General features: G+C 37.1%; 1 protein-coding gene across 2 annotated transcripts in view; it reads left to right on the top strand.

The window, feature by feature from the left end:
- ACOX3 (acyl-CoA oxidase 3, pristanoyl) overlaps nt 1-24,380 on the top strand; it is a 272,680-nt gene that overhangs the window by 204,512 nt on the left and 43,788 nt on the right. For both annotated transcript variants that reach the window (XM_074229850.1, XM_074229851.1), the window contains exons 13-17: nt 68-156; nt 10,825-10,921; nt 14,609-14,791; nt 16,520-16,642; nt 17,994-18,114. In XM_074229850.1, the coding sequence (XP_074085951.1) occupies nt 68-156; nt 10,825-10,921; nt 14,609-14,791; nt 16,520-16,642; nt 17,994-18,114 (613 nt within the window). The remainder of the gene's footprint in view (nt 1-67; nt 157-10,824; nt 10,922-14,608; nt 14,792-16,519; nt 16,643-17,993; nt 18,115-24,380) is intronic.

Below are 24,380 nucleotides of genomic sequence, written 5' to 3'. Positions count from 1 at the left end.
TTTAGAATTTAGTTTTTGCCTGATTATAACATTATATTTTCTCATTGCTTTTTATGGGCAAAAATAGATACGAAATCCAAAGACTCTTCTTCCAATGCCGGGAATCATGGTTGGTGACATAGGGAAGAAACTTGGACAGAATGGTTTGGACAATGGGTAAGTGAATATATCGTACTGGAGAAGGACCAATTGATCTTCCTTGGAATCAGTTATTTAACATTATTCATAACCTAGAATCATGTTAGAAATATAAGGCTTCTCCCCTGCAAGAAAACAAAACAGAACAAAAGTGAGCCCCAGGCAGGAGAAGGGGGTTGTTCCAAGTCACACCAAGGCTTGTTTTCAGGGTAGGACTAAAACTACTAAAAACTGATTTCCAATTTCATCAGTGAGTAGAGAGTACAGGATATGCTTCAAATCCCAACTGGTGGCCTTGGATTGATCACTTTTTCCTTGTATTGAATTTCCTCATGTGTACTATGGCTATTGCAGTGGTCACACAGACAGTAAAACTGACAGTGCTCTCCAAGTTCCATGTGGAACCAGTGGTGATGGACCTAACTGGGAAGGAATCTTAGAATTCTAACATATTTGAGGTGGTAGGGAAGGTCATTCTAGGCATGAGAGAGAAGTTCATGCAAAAAACACAAAGACCAGATAGAATTTTACAATGTGGGACCACAGGTGAGAGGCTAGTTTTTCTACATCATAGATAGCAAGAATAGAAAGCAAGTGAAATGAGTTTGTAAAGTGCAAATAAAAGATAGAAGTTTGGTTAACAGAATAAGCACAATTTTTGTCAAATCAAGATAAATCAATTCAACAAGCATTTTTGTGAGGACCTGCTGCATTACAGGAACTATGCTAAACCCTTGAGATACAAAGAAAGACAAACACAATCCCTGTCTAATGGGGACACAACATGTAAACAACTATGTATAAAAAGATGAGCTTACAGGATTAATGGGATGGCATTTCAAAGGGATGGTTCTTGAAGGAACCCAGGAGGTAGAAATAAGGAATCCAAAGTCAGCCAGTAATCATACTGACAGTCAGGAAATTGTAGTGTCTTGAGTAAGAAATAACAAGAGTTACCCATGTCACTGAATTGTAGAGTACATGGAGGAGAACAGAGGCCAAGATTTGGAAAAATAGAAAAGGGTCAAGTTATGAAGGGTTTAAAAAGTTAAATAGAATTTTATATGTGATTCTGAAAACACTAGGAGCTATTGGATTTTGTGGAGTGGGGTTGGGGGTGGTATTTAGATGTGTACTTTTAAGAAGATTCATTTGACTTCTGAGAAGAGGTTAGACCAAACAGGAGAGACTTGAGGCAGGGATACCAGTCAGAAGTCTATGCTGTGGGGTGGCTAGGTGGCATAGTGGATAAAACACCGGCCCTGGAATCAGGAGTACCTGGGTTCAAATCCGCTCTCAGACACTTAATAATTACCTAGCTGTGTGGCCTTGGACAAGCCACTTAACCCCGTTTGCCTTGCAAAAAACCTTAAAAAAAAAAAGAAGTCTATGCTCCTCTTCATGTTCTGCCTTTATATCCAGCAAACACTTCTTTGAGGTAACCTTTCTGTGTTATCTGGACAAAAGGCATTCTTCAGTCACTTATTTTTTATATAGAGGAGACTGAGTCAGTTAATTAAAGGATAACTAGTGAATTGTTTTGGTCTTCACTGGTGTCCTTATGATGTTTAGAGAAAGTGGGACAAACCCCACAGCCTATTTGGTAGGCCCTCTGTGGTGGGAAGAATATCCACATTGAGATCACTTTCATTTGAGTCTTTGTATACTACTTTTCCTCAGAATCAGTATGTAACATTCCAATTTCATAAGAACATTTAAGGAGCTATTCAGTGCTTGGAGTATCAGCACATTCATGCCACAGCAGGATCCTCTGAATAGCAGGTTTCTTCAATGAGGTATGATTATGGTTACAATAACTTTGATTCATGTGCTCCTATATTTCTTTTGTGACTTCCCTGACATCCTCCCATGCCTCTTCATGGTAGGTAAGTGATCATGGGGTCCTGAAGACCATGTTTTAGAAGTATCAGATTGATGATGGGCAGACCAACAGAACTAAATGCAGAGAAGGCCCTCTAGAGCCAGAAGTCTGGTCATCAGTTAAGGAGGGTTTTGAGCAGAAGACAGTCTGTTCAAATAGAGAGAGATTAAGATCTGCATCCAGAAAAGGAATCCCCAGGATCACACTATTGAATAACTATTGTGCAAGATAATTTGCCCCTTTCATTTGCTTTCTCTCCAAAGTCAGATTGCCTAGGTTTGGACTGAGATCAAGGGAAGGTGATTTTTTTCTTCAGCACTCACATGATTCTTTGTCTCACAGTAAAATAGAGATGGTCTTCATGTTGAGGCATAAAATACTGATTTTCTGAACTTTTATTTTTGCTAATTAACAACCATTTGATTCTCTCTCTCTCTCCCATATTACTGAAAAAAAAAGAAAAAAGAAAACTCTTGTAGTAAATATGCATAAGTGAACAAAATAAATCTCTATATCAGCCATGTCCAAAAGTTTTATGTTCACTGAGTATACCTCTTCGTAGGAAATGGGCAGCATGCTTCATCATCGGTTTTTGGAAATTGTCATTCTGAACTAAGCAGAGTTCTTAAGCCTTTCAACTTCATATTTGTTTGTGTCACTGTTATTGTATGCAGTATTCTCTTAGTTCTTTTCACTTTACTTTGTAACACACTCTTTCCAAATCAGGTTTGAGGTTCTCTGACATCAACATTTTACAAATTCTATTTTTCTTATTCATTTTTCTTAAATTTAAATTTAATTTATTATTTTATATGACCTTCCAGCTTTTCACTTATTAGCTGTAAACTAGTATAAACTCTGTGAGCCTATTTCCTCAACTGTAAAAGAGGGATACTTTAGCTCTTATTTCCCTTCCAGATATTATGGTAATCAAATGAGATTATTCGCAAACCTAGGTGCTAACTTGTTAGCTATCATCATCATCATCATTATTATTATTGTCATTGTTACCATCACCATTTGGATATTGGTACATTAATCTGTAGTAAACCACTGTATCCTCAATGTCATTGTACTCCCATTCCAAACAGACCGTAGCCCTCTTAACTTCTTAGTAGACATTTTTTTTTTTGAATTGCTGTGATGGGAAAAAAGTATCATGGATATTCCTGCCTTCTGGTAATGAGCCTGTCTGAACTTAGCTAGATTGTTTACAGAAAATAGACACTGAGACCTTTGTTGGACCTTACCCAGCCTTTTCAGTTGAATCACACCTGCCAAAAATATTATTTAACTGAAGAAGATTTTTTTTAAACTACAAGGGCATTTCTATTCCCTGATAAGCCAATGGGAGGAGACTAGCTGTTCTTTAGTAAATTAACTAAATGTAATGGGTTCTTATTTCTGTAATCAGTATTAGAACATACAATTGTTATAGTCAGAAGGAATCTTGTCCAACCCCCCTCACTTTACAAAGAGGAAAACTGAGGCACAAAGACAGAGAGTGACTTTCCCAATTTTGTACAGCTAGTGATTAGCAAAGACAGTTCTGGAAGTCATGTTTCCTGTAATCTGGTGCTTTTATCATCACACTATATTTTGCCTCTAATTGCTTTGCTATTAAAAAAATCCATTTAAAAAATCTCTTTGCTATTAAAAAAACATTTTGTGGACCCTTCATTAAAAGACATTCAGCTTGGTTCCATCACACCACTATAAAACTGCCTTGAGGAGTGGGTGACTGCTTTCTGTGCTTGCATTCCACAAAACTAAATAAGATTACCTAAAGCAAATTGTTTTTTTCATTTATTCAATTAACAACAAATAACATTCATTCAACAATTAAATTCATTTAAGTAACAACAATTAACCATATTGCCATAGGGCATCAAGGTTTATAAAACTTCTAACAGCCTTGGAAGGTAGGTAATACAAGTCCCAATTTTACACAGGAGGATACTGAGGTTAAGAGAGATTATATGATTTATCCCTGGTCACATGTCTAGTTAAGTGGCAGCTAGAACTCAAACCTAGGCCTTTTGATTCCAAGGTCAGTTCTCTTTTCTCTATTTTTATTTGTCACTGAAATAAATTCTTCAAGGCACTGGGAGAAATATGGCGTCAAATAAGAGGAACTTTGTTGTTTCCTTCTAGGAATAGGAAACAAAGTAAAATTATGTATGTACCAAAATAAAGTGTCATTAAATTATTTCAGTCTTTTCCTGGTTGTGGCTTCTCAAAATCAGATTTCTGTCTTTCTTCATTGCCCTTTGAGGTATATCATTACCTCTCAAATTTAACTCCATTTCCAATAGTACAAACTACCCTTTCCCACTCCTTCCCCCATCCTACCCAAATGACTTGTGTCCTACCTGGAAGGGCTCCATTATTCTTTTCGCCTACATATAGAGGAGAGTGTGGTGAAAACTTGGGTCAGTAATCAGGGTTATTGTTCTTTGTTTGCCATTGACTATGGAATCTTTGGCAAGTCATGTTTTTTCTCTGAATCTGTGTATTATCTATAAAATTACAGTTGAGAAGTATATCGGAGACCCTTTACAATTAAAAAAAAATTGTGCCATTCTCCTTTCTGTCCTGCTTGGGAAAAAAGCCTGCACAGGGAGGTGTCCAGGACTCTTCTCACACTTAGTTTCTTTATCTCTAAAATATAGAGAATTATAATCACATTACTCACCTCACAGGGTTGTTGTGAAGAAAATTCTTTGTAAATCAGAAAAAAATTATACAAATTTTTGTTCTGAATATAAATTTAGAACTAGAAGGGTCCTTAAAGACCTTAGTAAACCTAGAAAAGTTGATTAATTTGCTGAGGGTTGGACAAGTGGTCCATAGAAAAGTAAGGATTTGAACTACAATACTTTGACTACAAATCCAGTGTTTGTTCCATTGTGCCATGAACCTTCTCTTTGTCATTGCCTTTATTTACCATTTTTAGCCTCAGTTACTTCATATGCAAAACAAAGAACTTAGATTGGACAATCTCTAAGGTACTTTCTACCTTAAGTTCCTGGGAGTCTAAATGCCAAGCTAAGAAATTTGGACTTCTAAAACATAGGAATAAGTAACTATTTAGCATTTTTAAGAAGAGTAACTTAATTAAATGAAATTGTAAGGAAAATCTGTGGATATTTCCAGGGCGTTGTATGTGTACTGATACAGAGAATTGTGAGAGAAATGTGAATGTAGCAGAAACAAATTCTGTAATTTTTCAGTGCTGTTAAAATCTTGTTAATTGTGAAAGATGATTTGCTGCTGAGATGTAAACTGACCCCATTTACCTCCTTTACCTAACCATGACCATAGATCTGGCGTGACAGGAAATGACATGTTGAACTTAGGGGTTGTGCACCTTGGGACAAGAAGGACCAGTATATAGCTTTCCATTGGAAAATACCTGGCCCAAGATGTAGAGAACTATGGGCCTCCCCCATGTCACATGGCCAGCCTAAGCCAAGCCTCATGGCTCCCAGCCCTTCTCTCTCTCTCTCTCTCTCTCTCTCTCTCTCTCTCTCTCTCTCTCTCTCTCTCTCTCTCTCTCTCTCATTCTGTTGCTGTCTACCAAGTAACTACACCTAGCTTTTTTTGTTATTCACCCTGTCCACTATAGTGCTTTTTGACCTTTCATGAGGAAAAGTTTTTTTAATCAGTTTGCTTTACTCTATTTTCTAATAAAATCCTGAGCAGTTTTAAAAAATCCTAAGAAGCACCCAAATTCTTTCACCCTTTCAGTGACCTTAAGATCTCCTGTCTTTATATTTATATTTCATCAGCAATAGTACTAGTTCTGACCAGGACCTGTTCTCTTCATCACCACCTCAAACATCAGAAAGACACCAAATGAAGCAAATAAATAAATAATAAAAAGAACAAAAACCTCTTAAAGTCATCTTCATGATGGGGACCACACTCTCAGCTGCCCAGGTCCTCTCCAGCACTCAAGACCAGAGAATTGAAGACTTTGTTTAGTTGATCTTGGTTCTTCATGTACCACTCCTAATATGAACTCCACATTAAGGACTTGAGGGCCCCATCAATTCATGCTACTACTACTACTACTACTATTAATAATCATTCATATTGGGCTTTAGAGTTTACAAAGCACTTTACCTAAGTTAACTCAGTTGAACCTCACAGACACCCTGAAAGGGAGCTAAGTATAATTTTTTTAATCACCATATTAGAGATGGGAAAACTGAAGCTGAGGAATATAAAATGACTTATCCATGTTTGAAGAAGGATTTTAATGCAGATTTTGTTGACTATAAGCCCAACACACTATTCCCTGTGCTATCTAGCTGCTTCTATAGTCAGAAGTTTAGAAGTTGTAGCAACTAAGTCAGACTTTACCATCCATGCCTGATAATCTTTCCTTGGCAATGATTCATCCAGATCACTCCTTTTAACATAGACAATTTTAGCAATTAAGAAAACTACAAAGAAATACTATAGGTTAAGAGAATCCCAGAAGAAAATTCTAAAAGAGAACAATTCTATAATTATAGAGCCCTGAAAAAGAGGGGCTGACCACAAAGACTAAAGAAAGATAAGGAATATAATTTGAGCATTTAATGGAAAACTTCAATCCCTACCACATGAGGTTGGTAGATTCTTTATAAGTTTGGGAGCTCTGTAGGTTTGAAGCCAGCTCGACTTCAGAACTGGAAATTTTTAGCAAAACATCATATACCCTAAAAAAAGGAATGGAGGATATAAATTAAAGAAGTAGAGCAGTCAAAAGGCAGCAAAAATGGATAATTTTAGTATGTGCATATAGCTACTATCATATAATGTACCCACCATCAACAATATATGTCCACGGTAGAGAGAGAGAGAGAGAGAGAGAGAGAGAGAGAGAGAGAGAGAGAATTTAAATATCTTCAGATTTCCTGAAAATTTAAGGGTAAAATCTAATGTCCATATTTCAGGAAATCCTAAGGGAAAAGTGCCTGTCAATGGTCTCTAAATTAATTAGTATCAGAGACAAGGAGAAAAGTCAGATCCCATGACTCTGGAAGTTTTTCTACCACGATATTTGATTTATTGTCCTTTACTTCTTTTCCTAAAATCAAAAAGCTGAGCAGAATTTGAGATAATTGATTTTTCAGCTGAGGCATTACTATTTCTTTAAGTTGAATGTTCACTATCATACCTTCAGAATTTTATTTCCTGTGGACTAAAAAAAGACTTAATGAGAAGAGAACAAATTTTCATGAATTTGTTTGAAATCCAATAATCATCCAATGCAGAAAGGGAGAAATATTAAAAACATATTCTTTAGACATGATAGTGTTGCAAAAATTATAATCAAAATACAACCTGTGAACAAGAGTCAGACTTCATAGTCTCTAAGATCATGTGTCCAGCAGAGGGTGGAATTGTTCTGAATATGTCTGATTCCTAAGCTTGAAGTGAATTTTGATAGGTTCTTATCCTTTTATTCTGCTTTATTTTCCCACCTAATTACAGGTGAAATTTTGTGAGAAATCCAATTAATGATTTTAATAATTTAGTCACTTTTTATCTATTCAGAACCAGTTTGATTTTAGTAAGAAGGAATTGTAGCCAGGAAGTGCTGTGGTAACTGAATACATGATTGATTAACTGAGCTATCAGATCAGCCTCCATATCTTCCTTCTTCTCTCTCACTTTTTAATGAAATCTTCTTCAGATTTAATATTAAGTCTAGTAGCATGTTGATCCTAGAGATGACTAGAATGGATAACAATTCTTTGGCCCATTTCCACCCGAGCCTGAACTGAGGAACACCCCATGTTCACTTCAGATTGCCTTCCTTTTCTCTCTGTCCCTGACCTTGCTCTGACAAATTTTGGATACAAACCTAGGGAATGAAATAACCATATGCTTAATTAGCAAGAGGAGGATTTCTAATGGTTAGCAGGGAGCTGAACCAGCCCAACCCCTCCTGTGAAGGGCAAGTTTTTCCTAGACAGCAAATTGGGAAAGCAAAGGAAAGGTAGGTGTTTTGGATAGATTCTGGGAATTTCACCAACCCTGGGATACTTGATGGTACAACATCACTTGTCCCCATTTTCTCATATGTTCTGTTATGCCATAAGGTGTCAATTTTGTTTTCCCTACTATCTGTCATAGAGACAGAACACAGGAACACCCCCCCCCCATCCTTCTATTCAATCCAGCAGAAGCATAGAGGATCAGTACAGGTCTCAACTACATTGGTTATTTACCTCTTGGCAGAAAAAAATTCCTTTCTCAAGATCAAAAGACCCAGAAATTTGCATATGTCTAGATAATACTTACAAACTAACATTCCCATTCTCCAAATCTCCAAAGTAATGCCCCTTGGGAAGGGGTTAATATTTAAAAAGTAATATTGCTTATAAACTGAGGTCAGAATTATTTGAAATTTAAATGTATAGATTTTTTAAACATTAGGGATCACTTACCATGTAAAACATTTGGAATAACACCCTTATTAAAATAATTTTCTTTTTAGTTTCTAGTCTTCAAAAGCTGAGACCCAAAGACATTATATAATTGGCTCCAGGTTACAGAACTAGTGATTGCCTTTATTTTAATTAAATTAGAGGAATATATAATCATAGATAGCTTCACTTAATCAATAATCTATGTTTTAATAGATCTTATTTCCATTGGATTAAGCTTCTTTTCTCATAACCATCTAGTGAGGTAGGTAAGAGTTATCTTGGATATTAGGCTTAAGCCCATAGATCCATTCTTTAATTTAATATGATCTTTTTTTTTGCAAGGCAAACGGGGTTAAATGGCTTGCCCAAGGCCACACAGCTAGGTAATTATTAAGTGTCTGAGACCGGATTTGAACCCAGGTACTCCTGACTCCAGGGCCGGTGCTTTATCCACTACGCCACCTAGCCGCCCAAATAATATGATCTTTTTAAGCATCTTCTATATATACTAGGCTAAGGTGACAGGAGAAAATCATATATAAATGTGGCATAATTTTACAATGGAATAAGCTAGATGTTGACTTTAAGGTGTCATCTATGTCAAAGAATCTGTTTTTCAGTCCATTTTATACAAAGAATATAGATCTTTAGATTTAGAAGCTACCTTTGAACAAAGAACGTATTGGTTGAAATACCTTTAGAATATAAAATGTTAGAAGATAACTTAGAGATTGCCTAATTCAACTGCCTCATTTTATAGATGAAAAAATTGAGTGTTTTAGTAGGGAATAGACTTTCCCAAATAATAATCAATAATAGATAATATCAGGCAATTATCAGGCTCAATGGATACATGTTGATTCCTATATTTGTTCATCACAATACAATACCCTGGGGAACTAGTGTGACTTTTATTTCCATTTTGTAGAAGAACTGAGTCTCAGAGATGTTTAATGACTTGCCTATCATTCTACCAATAGTAAGTGACAGACTCAGGACTTGAATCTTGGCCTATTACTTTAAAACACAGTTCTCTTTCCTACCTGTTTTCTTCCATATTCAATCAGTTCAGCTCAATAAAAATCATCATCATTTTTTTTAAAAATCACAAATAGCAGCAGTAGTTTTAGTAAACATGGTAGTAAATTCATTTTCCATCCACCAATGTGACAGTTAGCATAAGGAGAAGGGTCTGAAAAGTTTTTGAAAGCCATAACAATAAGGCATCCAAGTTTTGCAAAGCATTTATCTTGACAATATCATGAGATATAGTTAGTTCAAGATTTATTATCATTCATTGAGACTCAGTGTCAGAGAGGTGAAATGATTTGCTCATCCTGAAAAGCATGTTTGGCAGGGCTTGGGAGTCTGTCACAAAGAAATAAAAGCTCATTACCTCTTTCCATTACCTCTAGAAGCAAACATAGACTCCTCTAGATGGTATTTAAAGTTCTTTACAACATTGGTTCCAAGTTACCTGTTTACACATGACTCTCTTCTATGATGGTCCAAAGAGCATCTTACTTTTCCTTATGTATAGTATCCCAGTTCTGGGCTCCATTCTGACTGCTACCCCTCCCCACCTGGAATGCATGCCCTCCTTGTCTCTGTCTCTTAAGATCTCAGACTTGATGTTTGCTTCCTTTGTGACCTTGAATAATCACTGAATAATCTTGGGCTTCAATTTCCTTCTTGATAGAATGAGAGGGATGGACTAGCTGGTTTCCAAGATCCCTTACAATGCAAAATCTGGGATCCTCGAAAAATATGTATATAATTTTCTTGAGGCTCTGCTAGAGCATCCCCTTGTGCAGTATGTCTTGTTCTGGTTCTCCTAGTTTTATTGTCCTCTCCCTCCAAAATCACCTTTCATATATTTGTTCTATATCTGTGTATGTGTATGAACCTGGTGTCTCCCGATAGAATGTGAGTTCTCTTAAGGCAGGGACTATTTCAGTGTTTTTATTGTTCTGTATTCTTGGTACACAGCACAGTGATTGGTATGTTGTAGGTGGTCGATAAATGATTGTTGATAGATGGATATAATAGAGTTATAATAAGCATTCCTGTATATCCATCACCTTATTCATCATGAACCCCCTTCTTTCCAGTTAGCCATCTTTCTGGACCTTCTTAGTTTTTGCCATTCGTGTCCTTGCTATTTAATGTCTTCCTCTTTTTCTGATTATAATTAAAGAAGGAGAATTTTGGGGGGCCAGTTTTGACATATAATTTGTTAGCCACATGGTGCAACCCACCTGTGAAGGAGCAGAATTAGTAGTGTCTTGTATAACCAAGCTTCAGTGAAGCCAATTGAGGGTTGTTGTTGGTTTTTTTTTAATAATTATGAGTTCTCTGATTAATGTCTTTGAACAGATTCACCATGTTTCATAATGTGAGGATTCCCCGGGAAAACCTGCTAAATCGAACAGATGATGTCACCCCAGAGGGAGTTTATACCACCTCCTTTAAGGTACAGCACTTTATACTGAACCCAGCTTTCAGTACACAAAGATTGCTATTTTCCTCATCAAGTAAAACGTAGCCCTTTGGAAGCCATATGATGCAGTGGAAGGAGCAAACCTGGAGTGGTGGACTGGAATTTGAACTCTAGTTTTCTCAGGTCTCTCAACTGTGAAATGGGAGGTAGGGTTAGGCAGGAAGACCTTTAAGGGTCCTCCTCATTCTAATTGGCATTTGAAACCCCCCCCCCCCCCAGGATGTTTGCTGCTGCAAGCAGCTGCCTCTTTCTTAAGAGAAAGCAGACAGGGTCAGGCAGACTCCAAATGCTTGGACAGCTCCCAAATGGGGTTAGTTATTCACAGAATCAAGGCCAACAGGCAACCCTTCATATATATGTATATATATATGCATATATATATACATATATATATATATGTATATATTGACCTACAGACCATAATGTTCCAACAGTAAACCAAGCAATCTAGGGCTATTGAAAAGCAAAAGGGAAAGAGGTGAGCATTTGTGAGCCAGACACGAACACTTTCAGGCTGCAAAATTTATGTTTCTCCTATTAGTTTAAATAGTCCTTGTGGCTACAGTAATACACTAGATATCAGTACATAAATATTTAAACAAGCAAAATTTATAAACTGACATGTAAAGAAACATACTAGAAAATGTAATGTAAAGTTATAATTTAAAACAAAGAGAAAGAAAAATGCTATTTTAAAGTGGACATTGTAACTTAGGGTGTCCATTAACGAGAGAATTGGTTCAAAATCTCTTAAACAGATCGGAAATTCAAAGTATATCAAATGATCTCAAAGTCCCATGTGGTCCTTCTGCATTCATTCCTGGAACTCCCACTGATAGAGCTCTTGGCAGCTCCTCCTACTGCCCTCAATACTCTACTAATAACCCTGAAAATTTAAGATTTCTAAAATTACTGCTCCTGTCCCCTTCCACCCCCACATGTGAATTAGATAGTTGATATGTACTGTTTAGAAAGGAAAGGCAAGAAGAGGACAAAACTGAGCTACATACTCTTTCTTGAGGAGAATGGGCTCACATCTGAAGCTTAAAGGTATTTAGTCACAAATGACCAACAGGTATCAAGAATTCTTGCTTCAGGAGATTTTTGCTGGGTCCCCACCAAGTGGTATGACTAATGGATGTAATACTCTCTTGTGTAGCAGAGCTAACTTCTTGTGGCACATAGTATCCCTCTTCCATTGGATTGGGTGAAGTGGGTCTCTTCTGAGAGTTAGCTCTTAACAGACTCAGTTGCTGCTTGAAGCTCCAGAAGGGATACTAATGGCTCTTCCAATCTTTTGAAGCTCAGAAAGACACAACCTGACCTGTGCTGTAAGTGGATACTCATTGACCTAATAGTAGGAAAGAGTAAAAACAGAAGATACGATGGCTACCACTCTCCTTACCTCCATTTTAGAAGCTCTTCTTTATTTGAAAGCCAACAGAGAAAAGAGAAGTATAAAAATAAAGTTAATTCACTGCTTTTAAGAGCAGGTCAGGTTTGTCACAGAATGTGATTTTCCTTATGTCTCCCACCGTGGCTGGTAGGTAGTAGATGTTAAATAAATGCTTGTGATTCATATGATCAATTTATGGCAATCATTTCAGTAGCTAACTGTAAGTAGGCTGCAAAGTCCCTGAATCAGCATTGGTGTGGTCCTCAGAGAACACCTAGGCTACTCTGGACCTAAATTGAAATCCCCTTTATAGCATCTCTACCAAGTGCTGTAAGCCACCTGACCATTGCATGGAATCTTCTAGTCCTCCTCCAGTAGCCTGCTCCTCTTTTATATAGTTCTGTTTGTTAGAAGTGTTTCCTTACATTGAGCTGAAGCTTACTTCTCTGCAACCCATTCTTTTCACCTCTGCCTTATGGAACCAAGAAGAACAAGTCATAAGCCAGCCTAACTAAAATGGCAGGACACCCTGAAGGAAGCCAGGGAGTCAGACAACCACCACCACCTTGATCTCCATTTCCCCTCAGATTTTAGTGGATCTAGTTCAAGACCTTGTGCACAAGCCCTCATAATGGTAGTGCCCTCTTCCCCTCTTAAGAATTTCATACCCATTTCCAGTCTGTCCCTGGTATTCAACATTGAGGAGATCAATACGTATAAAAAGTGAATCCACTCTTTTTGACACTACTAATACTAGCCATCAACTAATTTCCATCATTGGACATGTAAACCCTAGAGTTTCTGGAATAGTTGTAGTAGTTTTCAAGTGGTTGTTTTCAAGACCACTTGCTCTTCTTCTTGGATGGCTCACATAACCACCATTTGGAGACCAACCCCTCTGGAGAAGGGGACCAGCTGTCCCAACTAGCTGCCAACTAACCGATTTCAGCAGAGCAGTTTAGGAAACAGGATTATTTTAGCTAAAGCTAAATTGGGATGTAACCAGACAAGTAAAACCACTGTGAATTTGATCACCATTTCTTCAGACCCTGCTTGAGATAGTGCCAGATTACAGGCCCAAGAGCCTAGGGCCCCCTAGAGCAGGGGCCCTGTTTCCTGCCCTATTTCCAGCTCCTGCTCCTGCAAATCCCACAGCCACTGCCATTCGTATTGAGCCATAAATATTGAAAATTCAAAAAAGAAAGATCCTTCCTCCCAAAGTCTGGCAGGGTCAAACTAGTCAAGATGAATCATCATCTGCCTTGCCACCATCACACCCTAATGACCTAGGAGCCTTTCCATTTGACATGAAGCTGAATTCCCCCCAAACTCTCTGAGTTTCTTATCTTGGCAGATGATGAGCACCTGAGAAATGCTCATTCTTTCATTCTCCATGTCAGCCTTTCAGCTATTATTTTCTTTGTTGTTGTTAGTTCCATTTTCAAATATTTATTAAGTACATTGGTCAATAAGCTGTTACAACCCTGATATGATGAATACACTACGATTGATGAAGAAAATATTGTGTTAAACAAATGCAAACCATATCTTCTTATTTTAATCTTTCTAATTTGGTTCAGCTATTATTTCCCAAGTATTTTCTTATCTGGATTAAATATCTCTAGTTCATTCAGCCAGTCTCCAATGATATAGTCCTTAGCCCTCTCACCATATTTTTTACCTACTTCTGCATACACTCCAGTTTTTTAATGTTTTTCCAAAAGAATGTGTCATCCCAAAATGAACATAGTGCTCCAGAGATAATCTGAACCCAAGGGCACTTTTTGTGTTCATCGTTCTAAATATTGTGCTTCAATAATGCTGCTTAAGGGTGCATTATTATAGGGGGTTTTTTGCTCTCAGATCACATGATTAACTTCATCTCAAACTTATGGTTCACTAAAAACCTAATCCTTTCCCCCATACATATGCCCATTTACTCTTCTCTAGCCTGTACCAAACTAACATTTCTCTTAAATTTATTCTTCTTACATTTGACCCAACACTCTAGACTATTAGAACTCTTTTTGATCCTGATTATATTGTTCAGCATGTTAGCTATCATCCTTTTGGTAGCTTTGTATCTGATAAACATGCTTTTTAGGATAGGAGAAAGACTTAGCTAAACATTTTATCTCCCCTGCATTTAACAAATATTTGTTAAATTGATCGAAAAATTGTTTATAAACAATTTATTAATTGATTTTATATTTATGAACACATTTATTAATTGCTTAGATGATTTCTTTAATTTATGCCAACAGGATGCCCGACAACGTTTTGGTGCTTTACTGGATTCTCTGTGTTTTGCCAGATTTGGCATTATAGGAATGTCTATGGTGAATTTGAAATTGGCCATCTCAATAGCAATTCGTTTCTCAGCAACTCGTCGTCAATTTGGACCACGTGATGATGAAGAAATTCCAGTCCTTGAATACCAAATGCAGGTATAAGTTCATGAAATGGATTTTGCAGATATGTATGTGCATGTGCATGTATAAATATATATATATATATATATGCACATATGTATGCATAGGTATGTATATATAGGTGGTGATATTTATTTCTATATTGTCTTTAAATAGCTACAGTTAGCTGATTGAAGATTAAGGAAACCTTTCAAGGTAGGACAAAAGCAACTGAAGTTTGCCCACGCCCCCAACACAGGAAAGAATTCAATCCCTAACAGTGACTCAGTTCCTTATGCCTCAAAAAACTTATCCTTGCTACCATCCTTTTGGTACTAAGATTGCTTGGCATAGGGCTGAAGGAATTTTTTTCATTATAGTTGGTTTCCTGCCTTTATTTTTTAATAACAGAAAAAAGACATAGGGTGATCATGTAGCAGAAGTAGAGGCAAGAGAGATGACCTGATTACTTGACTGCAGGTTATGAACTATATTTTGGAGGAAGGCCTCTAGCCAGTTGGATGGATCCTCTGAAGAATTTATTGAATGGCATGAACACTAAAGTGAAAAAGCTTGAAGATGATGTGATCTGCATCAGTCAAAGGGGTCCCCACATTTGTGAGGTCTCAGAGTGAGCAAAATAAATAGTAGATTTGCAGATTTTGATTTTGACTGTATTTCTTCTTTTATTAGTCTGTAATAAATAATTTTTGCAAATATACTTAAGTTCATATTTTCAGTTGATAGAATGGATGATTATGTTTTATAATCAGAAGAGACCTTTAGACTTCAATCTTCTATCACCTCATTATCTCTGAAAGATGATGTTCCACTGACTAGTATCTCACTGCTTCATGAGGGAGTTCTTTCTTCTGTTTGATAGCTCTCATTGTTATAGTATTTTTCCTATTTCCTCATTTTAAAAAAAAGTAATATAAATGAAATGAAGTAATACTATAACTAATTTGTCACTGAGTAGGTTGGTGGGATATTAAGAAGAACAGTATTTTGATGGCCATGGAGTCAGGAGGACCTGAGTTCAAATTCGACCTCAGATACTTAAAAATTACGTAGATGTGTGACCTTGAGCAAGTCGTTTAACCCCATTGCCTAGCAAAGATAAAAAAAAAAAGCCAGAAAAATATTATTTTGAAATTGGGATTTGGTAATTCTTAAAAATTTTTTTCAATAAAAATAAAATATTTTAAAATTTATTTTTAAAAGTAAAATAAAATAATTTTAATAAAATAATTTTAAAATACATTTATTTAATAAATTAATAAATTTTAGTTATTTAATAAAAATAAAAAATTCATTCCCATGTTTCAATTTCAAAATAGTATTCTTCTGTTTTTGCAAGGAAATGGGGTTAAGTGACTTACTTTGCCATGGTCCCACAGTTAGAAAACTATTAAGTGTCTGAGGCTGGATTTGAACTCAGGTCCTCCTGACTCCAGTGTGGGTGCTCCATCCACTGTACCACCTAGCTGCCCCAGTCATGGGAATACTTAAAAGATTCTACCTAAAAGTCTTATTGCGGGGCACAATTTGGTGGCACAGAGGATAAAGCACTGGCCTTGGTGTCAGGAGGGCCTGAGTTCAAATTACTAGCTGTGTGACCTTGGGCAAGTCACTTAAATCCATTGCCTGGCAAAAAGGACACAAAAAGACCAAAAACAAAAATAAACCAAACCTTATACAACACTTGTTGAGAACTAAGCTTGAAGAATATCCTATTTATTCAAGTTTTCTTTGTTTTTTTAGCAATGGCGCTTGATTCCTTACTTGGCAGCGGCATATGCCCTAGAGCATTTCTCAAAAACTCTGTTTTCGAACATGATGCAATTTCAGATGGGCCTTTTGCAAAATGATAAAAGTATCAGACAGGTGAGACAATAACACATACTTACTGGGCATGCTTACAGTTATTAAAGTAATCCTAGTTAAATAGGTATATTATGTTCAATGAGACATGATTTTCTTTCAGCTCAAAACAAGTTGCGCACTTTTAAGTGCTTAAAAAATATTTTGAGTTTTGGTGGGTCATGCATTGTTAAGAGTAGCTGAGTTGCTGTGTTCTCCTGGTGCTGCTCACATCCCTTTGCATTAATTCATACAAGCCTTTCCAATTTTTTCCTGAAACCATCTCCTCCATCATTGTTTATAGCCCTAAGGTGTTCTATCATACCCATATACCACAACTTATCCATATCCCCAATTGATGGACATCCTCTCAATTTCTAATTCTTTCTCAACAAAAAAGAGCTGCTCTGAATATTTTTCTACAAATGATCCTTTCCCTTTTCTTTGATTTCATATTGCTGTTTCAAAGGGCACACTCAGTTTTAAAGCCTTTTAGACATAGTTCCAAATTGTTCTCCAGAGTGACTTGACCTGTTAACAGCTCCACCAATATTGCATTAGTATACAAATTTTTCTACCTTCATAGAAAAACTTTTACAAATATGTTTAATTCTTCTACAATTGCATTTGTTTTATAGAATTAAACAATGAATTATCAAAATTGTAATGCTGAAGTAATGAGTGCCAAAAAAGATATACTACAAACAGTTTTGTAATAACAGTCAAAACCAACCTGAGTTCTAGTCCTTACTCTGCCACTGGCAGTTATGTGCCCACTTTTCTCAGAGTAGTTGCTTCCTCTTAAAAGTAAGGAGCAAGATGGAATGATCTCCAAGGTTTTTCCTTGCCAACTCAAAAATTTTTACTCATGGATATCTCTCTGACTTTTCTATTCCTGACACTACAAGTGGTTTTCAAACTGTAATGTGACTTATTCACCATTACCATTCCCTTAATTCTAAATAATGAAGACATTAGATTAATGCAAATAATAATCATAATATCCTCTCATATATATATATATACATATATATATATATAGAGAGAGAGAGAGAGTACCCCAAGATTTTCAAAATTTACAATAACCCCTTGTAACAGGAAATGGAGATATTATTTTGTTTTTCCAATTGGGGAAACTAACACTCAAAAAAGTAAAGGTATTTGCCATTAGTAACACAGATTAGTGTCAGAGTAAATACTTGACCCTAGATTTTTTTCATGATTCAAAATTCTCCCTGCACATAATTTAATGTACCATTAATTTCCTGTACATAATTTGAAATATACTTGTTGATTGTTAAGATGATCCTCCTTTGGAATATTATTTGGCATTTTGAAGTATTAAAAGCTCTCTGTTTTATAACTCTTTTTAAAGGCTGAACTTGGACGTGAAATTCATGCATTGACATCTGCTGGCAAACCTCTAGCATCCTGGACTGCCCAGCAAGGAGCGCAGGAATGTCGAGAAGCTTGTGGAGGACATGGATATTTAGCCAGTAAGTGTGAGGACAAGTCTTCTCTTTCGAAATTAGCCCTACCATTTAACTTTGAAACTCCTAAAGACCCTTTGCTCTAAACTGAAAATAACAACACATTATATAAAAAGAACCTATAAGAAGCAAAGCAATAAGCATTTTCAATAGAAACTCAAAATCATGGGGCAGCTTGGTGGCATAGTGGATAAAGCACCGGCCCTGGAGTCAGGAGTACCTGGGTTCAAATCTGGTCTCAGACAATAATTACCTAGCTGTGTGGCCTTGGGCAAGCCACTTAATCCCGTTTGCCTTGCCAAAAAAAAAAAAAAAAAAAACCTAAGGAAGAAAAAAAAGATACTCAAAAATCAATTCATTTGAATTCTGATTTCCCTTTTACTTGTTAACATTCACTGTCTCAATTCTCGCAGTATGGAGAGAATGTAGTACAGTGACAAGACCACTGGTTTAAGGGCATCCAGGTCCCTGAGTTCTAATCCTGATTATGCCTAACTTGTTATAATAATAGCAATGACAGGTTACTTAATTCCTCCACATCCCTATGAGGAGACAAGATCACTTGCATGATATATGTTTTCTGAGTTCAAGATCTGATACAATTAGGAACATTCTTTATATTAAAAAAAACATGTTTTTAGGTATTTGCAAGGCAAACAGGGTTAAGTGGCTTACCCAAGGCCACACAGCTAGGTAATTATTAAGTGTCTGAGATCGGATTTGAACCCAGGTACTCCTGACTCCAGGGCCGGTGCTTTATCCACTACGCCACCTAGCCGCCCCTAAAAACATTTTTAAAGATCTATTTTGATGATCCAGACACTGATTTTTCTGGTAAATATTACAGAAATAAGAATGTATGTTTTAATCCTTTCTCTTCTTCAGGGTTTTTTAAGGGGGATTCTTTTTTGGGTTTTTTTTTTGTTTTTTTTTTTGTAAGGCAATGGGGTTAAGTGACTTGCCCAAAGTCACACAGCTAGGTAATTATTAAGTGTCTGAGACCGAATTTGCACTCAGGCCTTCCTGACTCCAGGGCTGGTACTCTATCCACTGTGGTACGTAGCCACCCCAAGTTTTTTTTATTAGTGAAAGTTTTGCTGTGTCAATTGCCTCTTGAACCTTTTAAGTCTTTAAAAGGGTCAGAAAATGTCAAAGAATTCAGTCATAAATTTCTATGCTTAAGAATCTACCACTAATACAATGTTCTCCTCCTTTCTTCTGGATGGTGTTTTACAGCAAAGCAATGGCTCATATTTTTATAGATCCTGAAGTTTGCTAAGTCCTTCTTCTTAGTTTATGCCTTTGTCTTTGTATACTGTTATTACCCATAACCCCCTTAGTGAATGAATCCTTTCTGAGACTAGGAAAATATTAAATGAACACCATCAAATCAGACAGTTAGCTGTCTTTCTGATGTCCTTCATGCTGTAATGTAGTTAATCTATTTGTTATCTCTTCAGGACCTTCACTGGTTATTCCATTTCACTGAGTTCAATTTTCTTTTGGTATTCTTTTTATTTTTTTGAAAGATTTTATTTATTTTGAGTTTTATAAATTCATCCCTATTCTTCCTTCCCTTCTCCCACCCCCACAGAAGGCAGTCTGTTAGGCTTTACATTGTTTCCATTGTAGGCATTGATCTAAGTTGAATGTGATGAGAGAGAAATTATATCCTTAAGGAAGAAAAATAAAGTATAAGAGATAGCAAAATTACATAAGATAACGGTTTTTTTCTAAATTGAAGGTAATAGTCTTTGGTCTTTGTTCAAACTTCACAGTTCTTTCTCTGGGTACAGATAGTATTCTCCATTGCAGATAGCCTGAAATTGTCCCTGATTGCTGCACTGATGGAATGAGCAAGTCCATCAAGGTTGATCATCACCCCCATGTTGCTATTACGATGTACAATGTTTTTCTGGTTCTACTCATCTTGCTCAGCATCACTTCATGCAAATCCTTCTATGCTTCCCTGATTTTCCATCCCTCCTGGTTTCTTTCTTTTTTGAGGTTAATATGACTTTATTTATACATTACTAAAATATTCTTGTTTAAGAGGAAACATAATACCCTGTCCCCCATGAAAATACAGAACTTCATGAGAAATAAAGGAAAATGAAGAGGAAAAAATGTGTTTCAGTTTGTGTTCTGATACCATCAGCTCTGTCTTGGGTGGATCACATTCTTTATCATAAGTCCATCACAGAAGTCACGTCCATATTTTTCCACAGTTGCTTTTGCTGATTGTAATTCTTCAGTCCATTCCTCCCCACTACTATTATATTTTCTCTTTCCTTTCATTCTGTCCCTCTTCTAAACTGTGCTGTAGGATAGATGAGTGGTGCAGCAGACAAAGTACCAGCTCTGGGGCCAAGAGGCTCCAAGTCCACATACCACCCCAGAGACCCAGCCCCATTGTCCCAGACAGGTCACCCAATCCCAACACCTTGCAAAAAAGTAAAAAAAGAAAATGTTTTATATCTGATTATTGATCTACACTCTCCTCTATCACCCACATCCCCACCCTTCCCCCTTTCCCCCTTCTCTCCTTTTTCATCTATATTGAGTGTGTATGCAGTTTTCTCTCTAAGCCGTTTCTGGGGAGAATGAAGGTTCCCTCATTCCCGCTAACCTTCTCCACTTCCATATCATTGCAAAAGCTCATTGCAAATATATATACATATATATATATATATGTATATATATATATATACATTATATCTTTTATACGAAATATCTTAGCCTATTCCACCTCTCCTTTCACTTACTCCCAGTATATTTTCCTTTCACCCATTGACTTCATTTTTACAATGTATTATATCTTCAAATTCAGCTCTTTCCTGTACTTCATCTATAAAAGCTCCTCCTACTTGCTCTATTAAATGAGAAGGTTCATATGAGTTTAATCAGTTTAATTTTTCTATGCAGGAATACATGCGGTTCATCATCAAGTCCCTCATAATTTACCTTTCTCCTCCACTCTCTATGCTTCACCTGAGTCCTATACTTGAAGGTCAAACTTTCTGTTCAACTCTTGTCATTTCAACAGGAACATTTGAAATTCCCCTGGTTCATTGAAATTCTGTCTTTTCACCTGGAAGTGTTTTGTTGGGTAATTGATTCTCAGTTGCATACTAAGCTCTTTTGCTTTTCAGAATATTATATTCCAAGCCCTACAAGCCCTTAATGTAGTTGCTGATAAGTCCTGTGTGATCCTGACTGCAGCTCCATGATATTTGGCTTGTGTCCTTCTGGCTGCTTGTAATATTTTCTCTTTGACGTGGGAGTTCTGGACTTTGGCTATAATATTCCTGGGGGTTGTTTTTTTTGGATCTATTTCCAGGAGAGATTGGGGGATTCTGTCACTTTCTTTTTTGCCATCTGCTTCTAGAATATCAGGGCAATTTTCCTGTAAAAATTCTTTAACAATGAGGTCAAAGCTCTTTTCCCTGATCATGACTTTCAGGTATCCCAATAATTCTTAAATTATCTTTCCTGAATCTGTTTTCTAGATCAGTTGTTTTTCAATGAGATGTTCCACATTTTCTTCTAATTTTTCATTTTTTTTGAAGTAATGAGTCCTGATTTCTCCTAAAATCAGCAATCTCCCTGAGTTCTGTTCTTTGTCTGAAGGATTTGTTTTCCTCAGAAAGCTTTATTATCTCCTTTTCCATCTGGCCAATTTTGCTTTTTAAAGCATTCTTCTCCTCACTAACTTTTTGAACTATTTTATCCATTTGACCTAAGCTGGTTTTTGACATGTTATTTTCTTCAGCATTTTTTTGGATCTCTGAGACTAAGCTGCTGACTTTGTTTACATGTTTTCCCTGCATCTCTCTCATTTCCTTTCCCAATTTTTCTTCTATCTTCCTTACTCAATTTTCAAAATCTTTTTTGAGCTCTGTCATAGCCTGAGCCCAACTTCTATTTTTCTTGGAGACTTTTAGATGCATAAGTTTGTACTTCCTCATCTTCAGATTGAATATTTTGATCCTGAGTATTTGTCAATGGTCAAGTTCCCTTTTTTTCCTGTTTACCCAGCCTATACCTGGTTTGGGGGCACTTCCTAAACTTTGGAATTTTATTGGGACACAGCCACAAGACTTCAGTTTGTGTGGCTCAGACTGCTGTCCTGATGTGTGAATGACCACAAGCACACCCCTCTGCCATGGGCCTGGGGCGGGGGGGTGGGGGTCCCTGTTCTATGGAGGGCCTAGACTGCTATCAGGATCTGAATGTGGCCAGAGCCTCAGAGTCCTGTTCCAGGGACAGAGGACAGACCTCAGAAGTCTCCCTCCAGTCCCTTAGTTTCTGTGGGCTGAGCATTCAGGGTGCAGCTGCCTAGAGTTCCCTGATTACCAACTCCACAGACCTGCTTCCAGTTTTTCAATCTGGGCTGGTCCCACTTCACTGTGCTGAATGCCATGACTGAGCTGAGCGCTAAGGGCTTAGGGCTTAGGGCTAAGGGCTTAGGCTTCAAGCTCACTCTGGCAGAGGTCTCCCTGCTGATCTTCCAAGCTATGCTTGGTGCTCCTGGGGTGCAGGTCAGGAAATAGCTTCTGCTGCCAAGAGCCACAACTCCCAAATGCCCTGGGGCTGTTCCCGGGAGACTGAAGTTTCTTCACTCTCATGAGCTTCCCCTCTAATCCTGTGGAACAGTTTTTCCACTGTTTTCCAGGTTACCCTGGGCTGGATGTGGGTTCTGCCTCTCGAAAATTTAGTTAGAGTCATAATTTTATGATTTTTGAAATATGTTGGAGAGAGCACCTAGGAGAGGCTCTTCTCCTGCTGCCATCTGGGCTCTGCCCCTACCCTTTTGGCATTCAAAAGAAATTTACATTTTTTGCAATGTCTGTCAACATTTGCTGAATGGTGGAGAAAGCAAAGGAAAGCCCTATTTCTGCTTCATTGCCTTTGCTAAAGCCTTTAACTATGTTGAACATAGCAAAATGTGACAAGTCCAGATCATCTTCTTTGTGTTTGAAGGAACCTAGTTAGAGGTATGTAGTCAAGAAGCCTAGTTTGAACCAATTATGTAACAACTGATTGGTTTAAGATTGAAAAAGGAATACAACATGGCTCTATATAGTCAGCTTATTTATATAAGTTATATGCAGAGTACATCATGCATAATATCAACCTGAATGAATCGAAGTCTGGATTAAGGTTGCTGGGAGAAATATCAACAATGCCAGATAGTCTGATGATATTACTGTGATAGCAGAAAGTAAGATGAATTAACAAGTCTACTGATGAGGGTGAAAGAGGAGAGTCAGTAAAAGCTGACTTGAAGCTTAACATTAAAAAAAATAAATTGATATCCTACTAACTGGTCGCATCACTTCCTGGCAAGCAGAAGGACAACAAATGGAAATGGATTTTATAATCTTAGACTCAAAGATTACTGCAGTTATGTGACTGTAGTCATGAAATTAATAAACATTTGCAACTTGGAAGAGAAACTGGCCAATCTGGGCAGCATTCTAAAAAATAGAGGCATCTCCTTGCTGACAAAGGTTCACATACTCAGAGCTATAGTTTTTCCAGTAGTAATGTATATCTGTGAAGGTTACATCATAATGAAAGTTGAGTGCTGCAGAAGTGATGTGATGCTAGAGAAGACTTTTGACTCAGAGTTCCTTGGACAACAAGAGGATCATATCAGTCAATATTTAAAGAAATTAATTCAGACTATTTCTTCACAGGACAAATATTGAAGCTAAAGCTTAAAAACTTTGGCCACATAATGAAAAGACAGGACTCATTGGAAAAGATCCTGATGTTGGAGAAGATTGAAAGCCAAAGGAAAAAGGGATGGCAGAGGATGAGATGGGACAGACTTCAAGAGATAATGGAGGGGGAGGCTAGGTTGCACAGTGGACAGAGCAGGGACCCTGGAGTCAGGAGTACCTGAGTTGAAATCTGGCCCCTGACACTTAATAATTACTTAACTATGTGGCCTTGGGCAAGCCACTAAACCCATTTGCCTTGCAAAAATCTTAAAAGAGAGAGAGAGAGAGAGAGAGAGAGAGAGAGAAAGAGAGAGAGAGAGAGAGAGAGAGAGAGAGAGAGAGATAGTGGAGGATAGAAAGGCCTGGTGTGTTGTGGTCCACAGAATCATGAAAAGTTGGACATGCATAAATGACTGAATAACATGAACAAAATGATTGTGTAGACTATTTTTCTTAGTTCTGCTTATTTTATACTAAATCAGTTCAAATGGATTATATAGAATTGGAATTAATTGTCCTTGTACAATTCACTTGTAAATCTGT

This window comes from Macrotis lagotis, chromosome 3, assembly GCF_037893015.1.
Source record: "Macrotis lagotis isolate mMagLag1 chromosome 3, bilby.v1.9.chrom.fasta, whole genome shotgun sequence".
NCBI classification, from domain to species: domain Eukaryota; kingdom Metazoa; phylum Chordata; class Mammalia; order Peramelemorphia; family Peramelidae; genus Macrotis; species Macrotis lagotis.
Note: the sequence above shows the minus strand (reverse complement) of the source record. Positions and strands in the feature narration are given on the sequence as shown.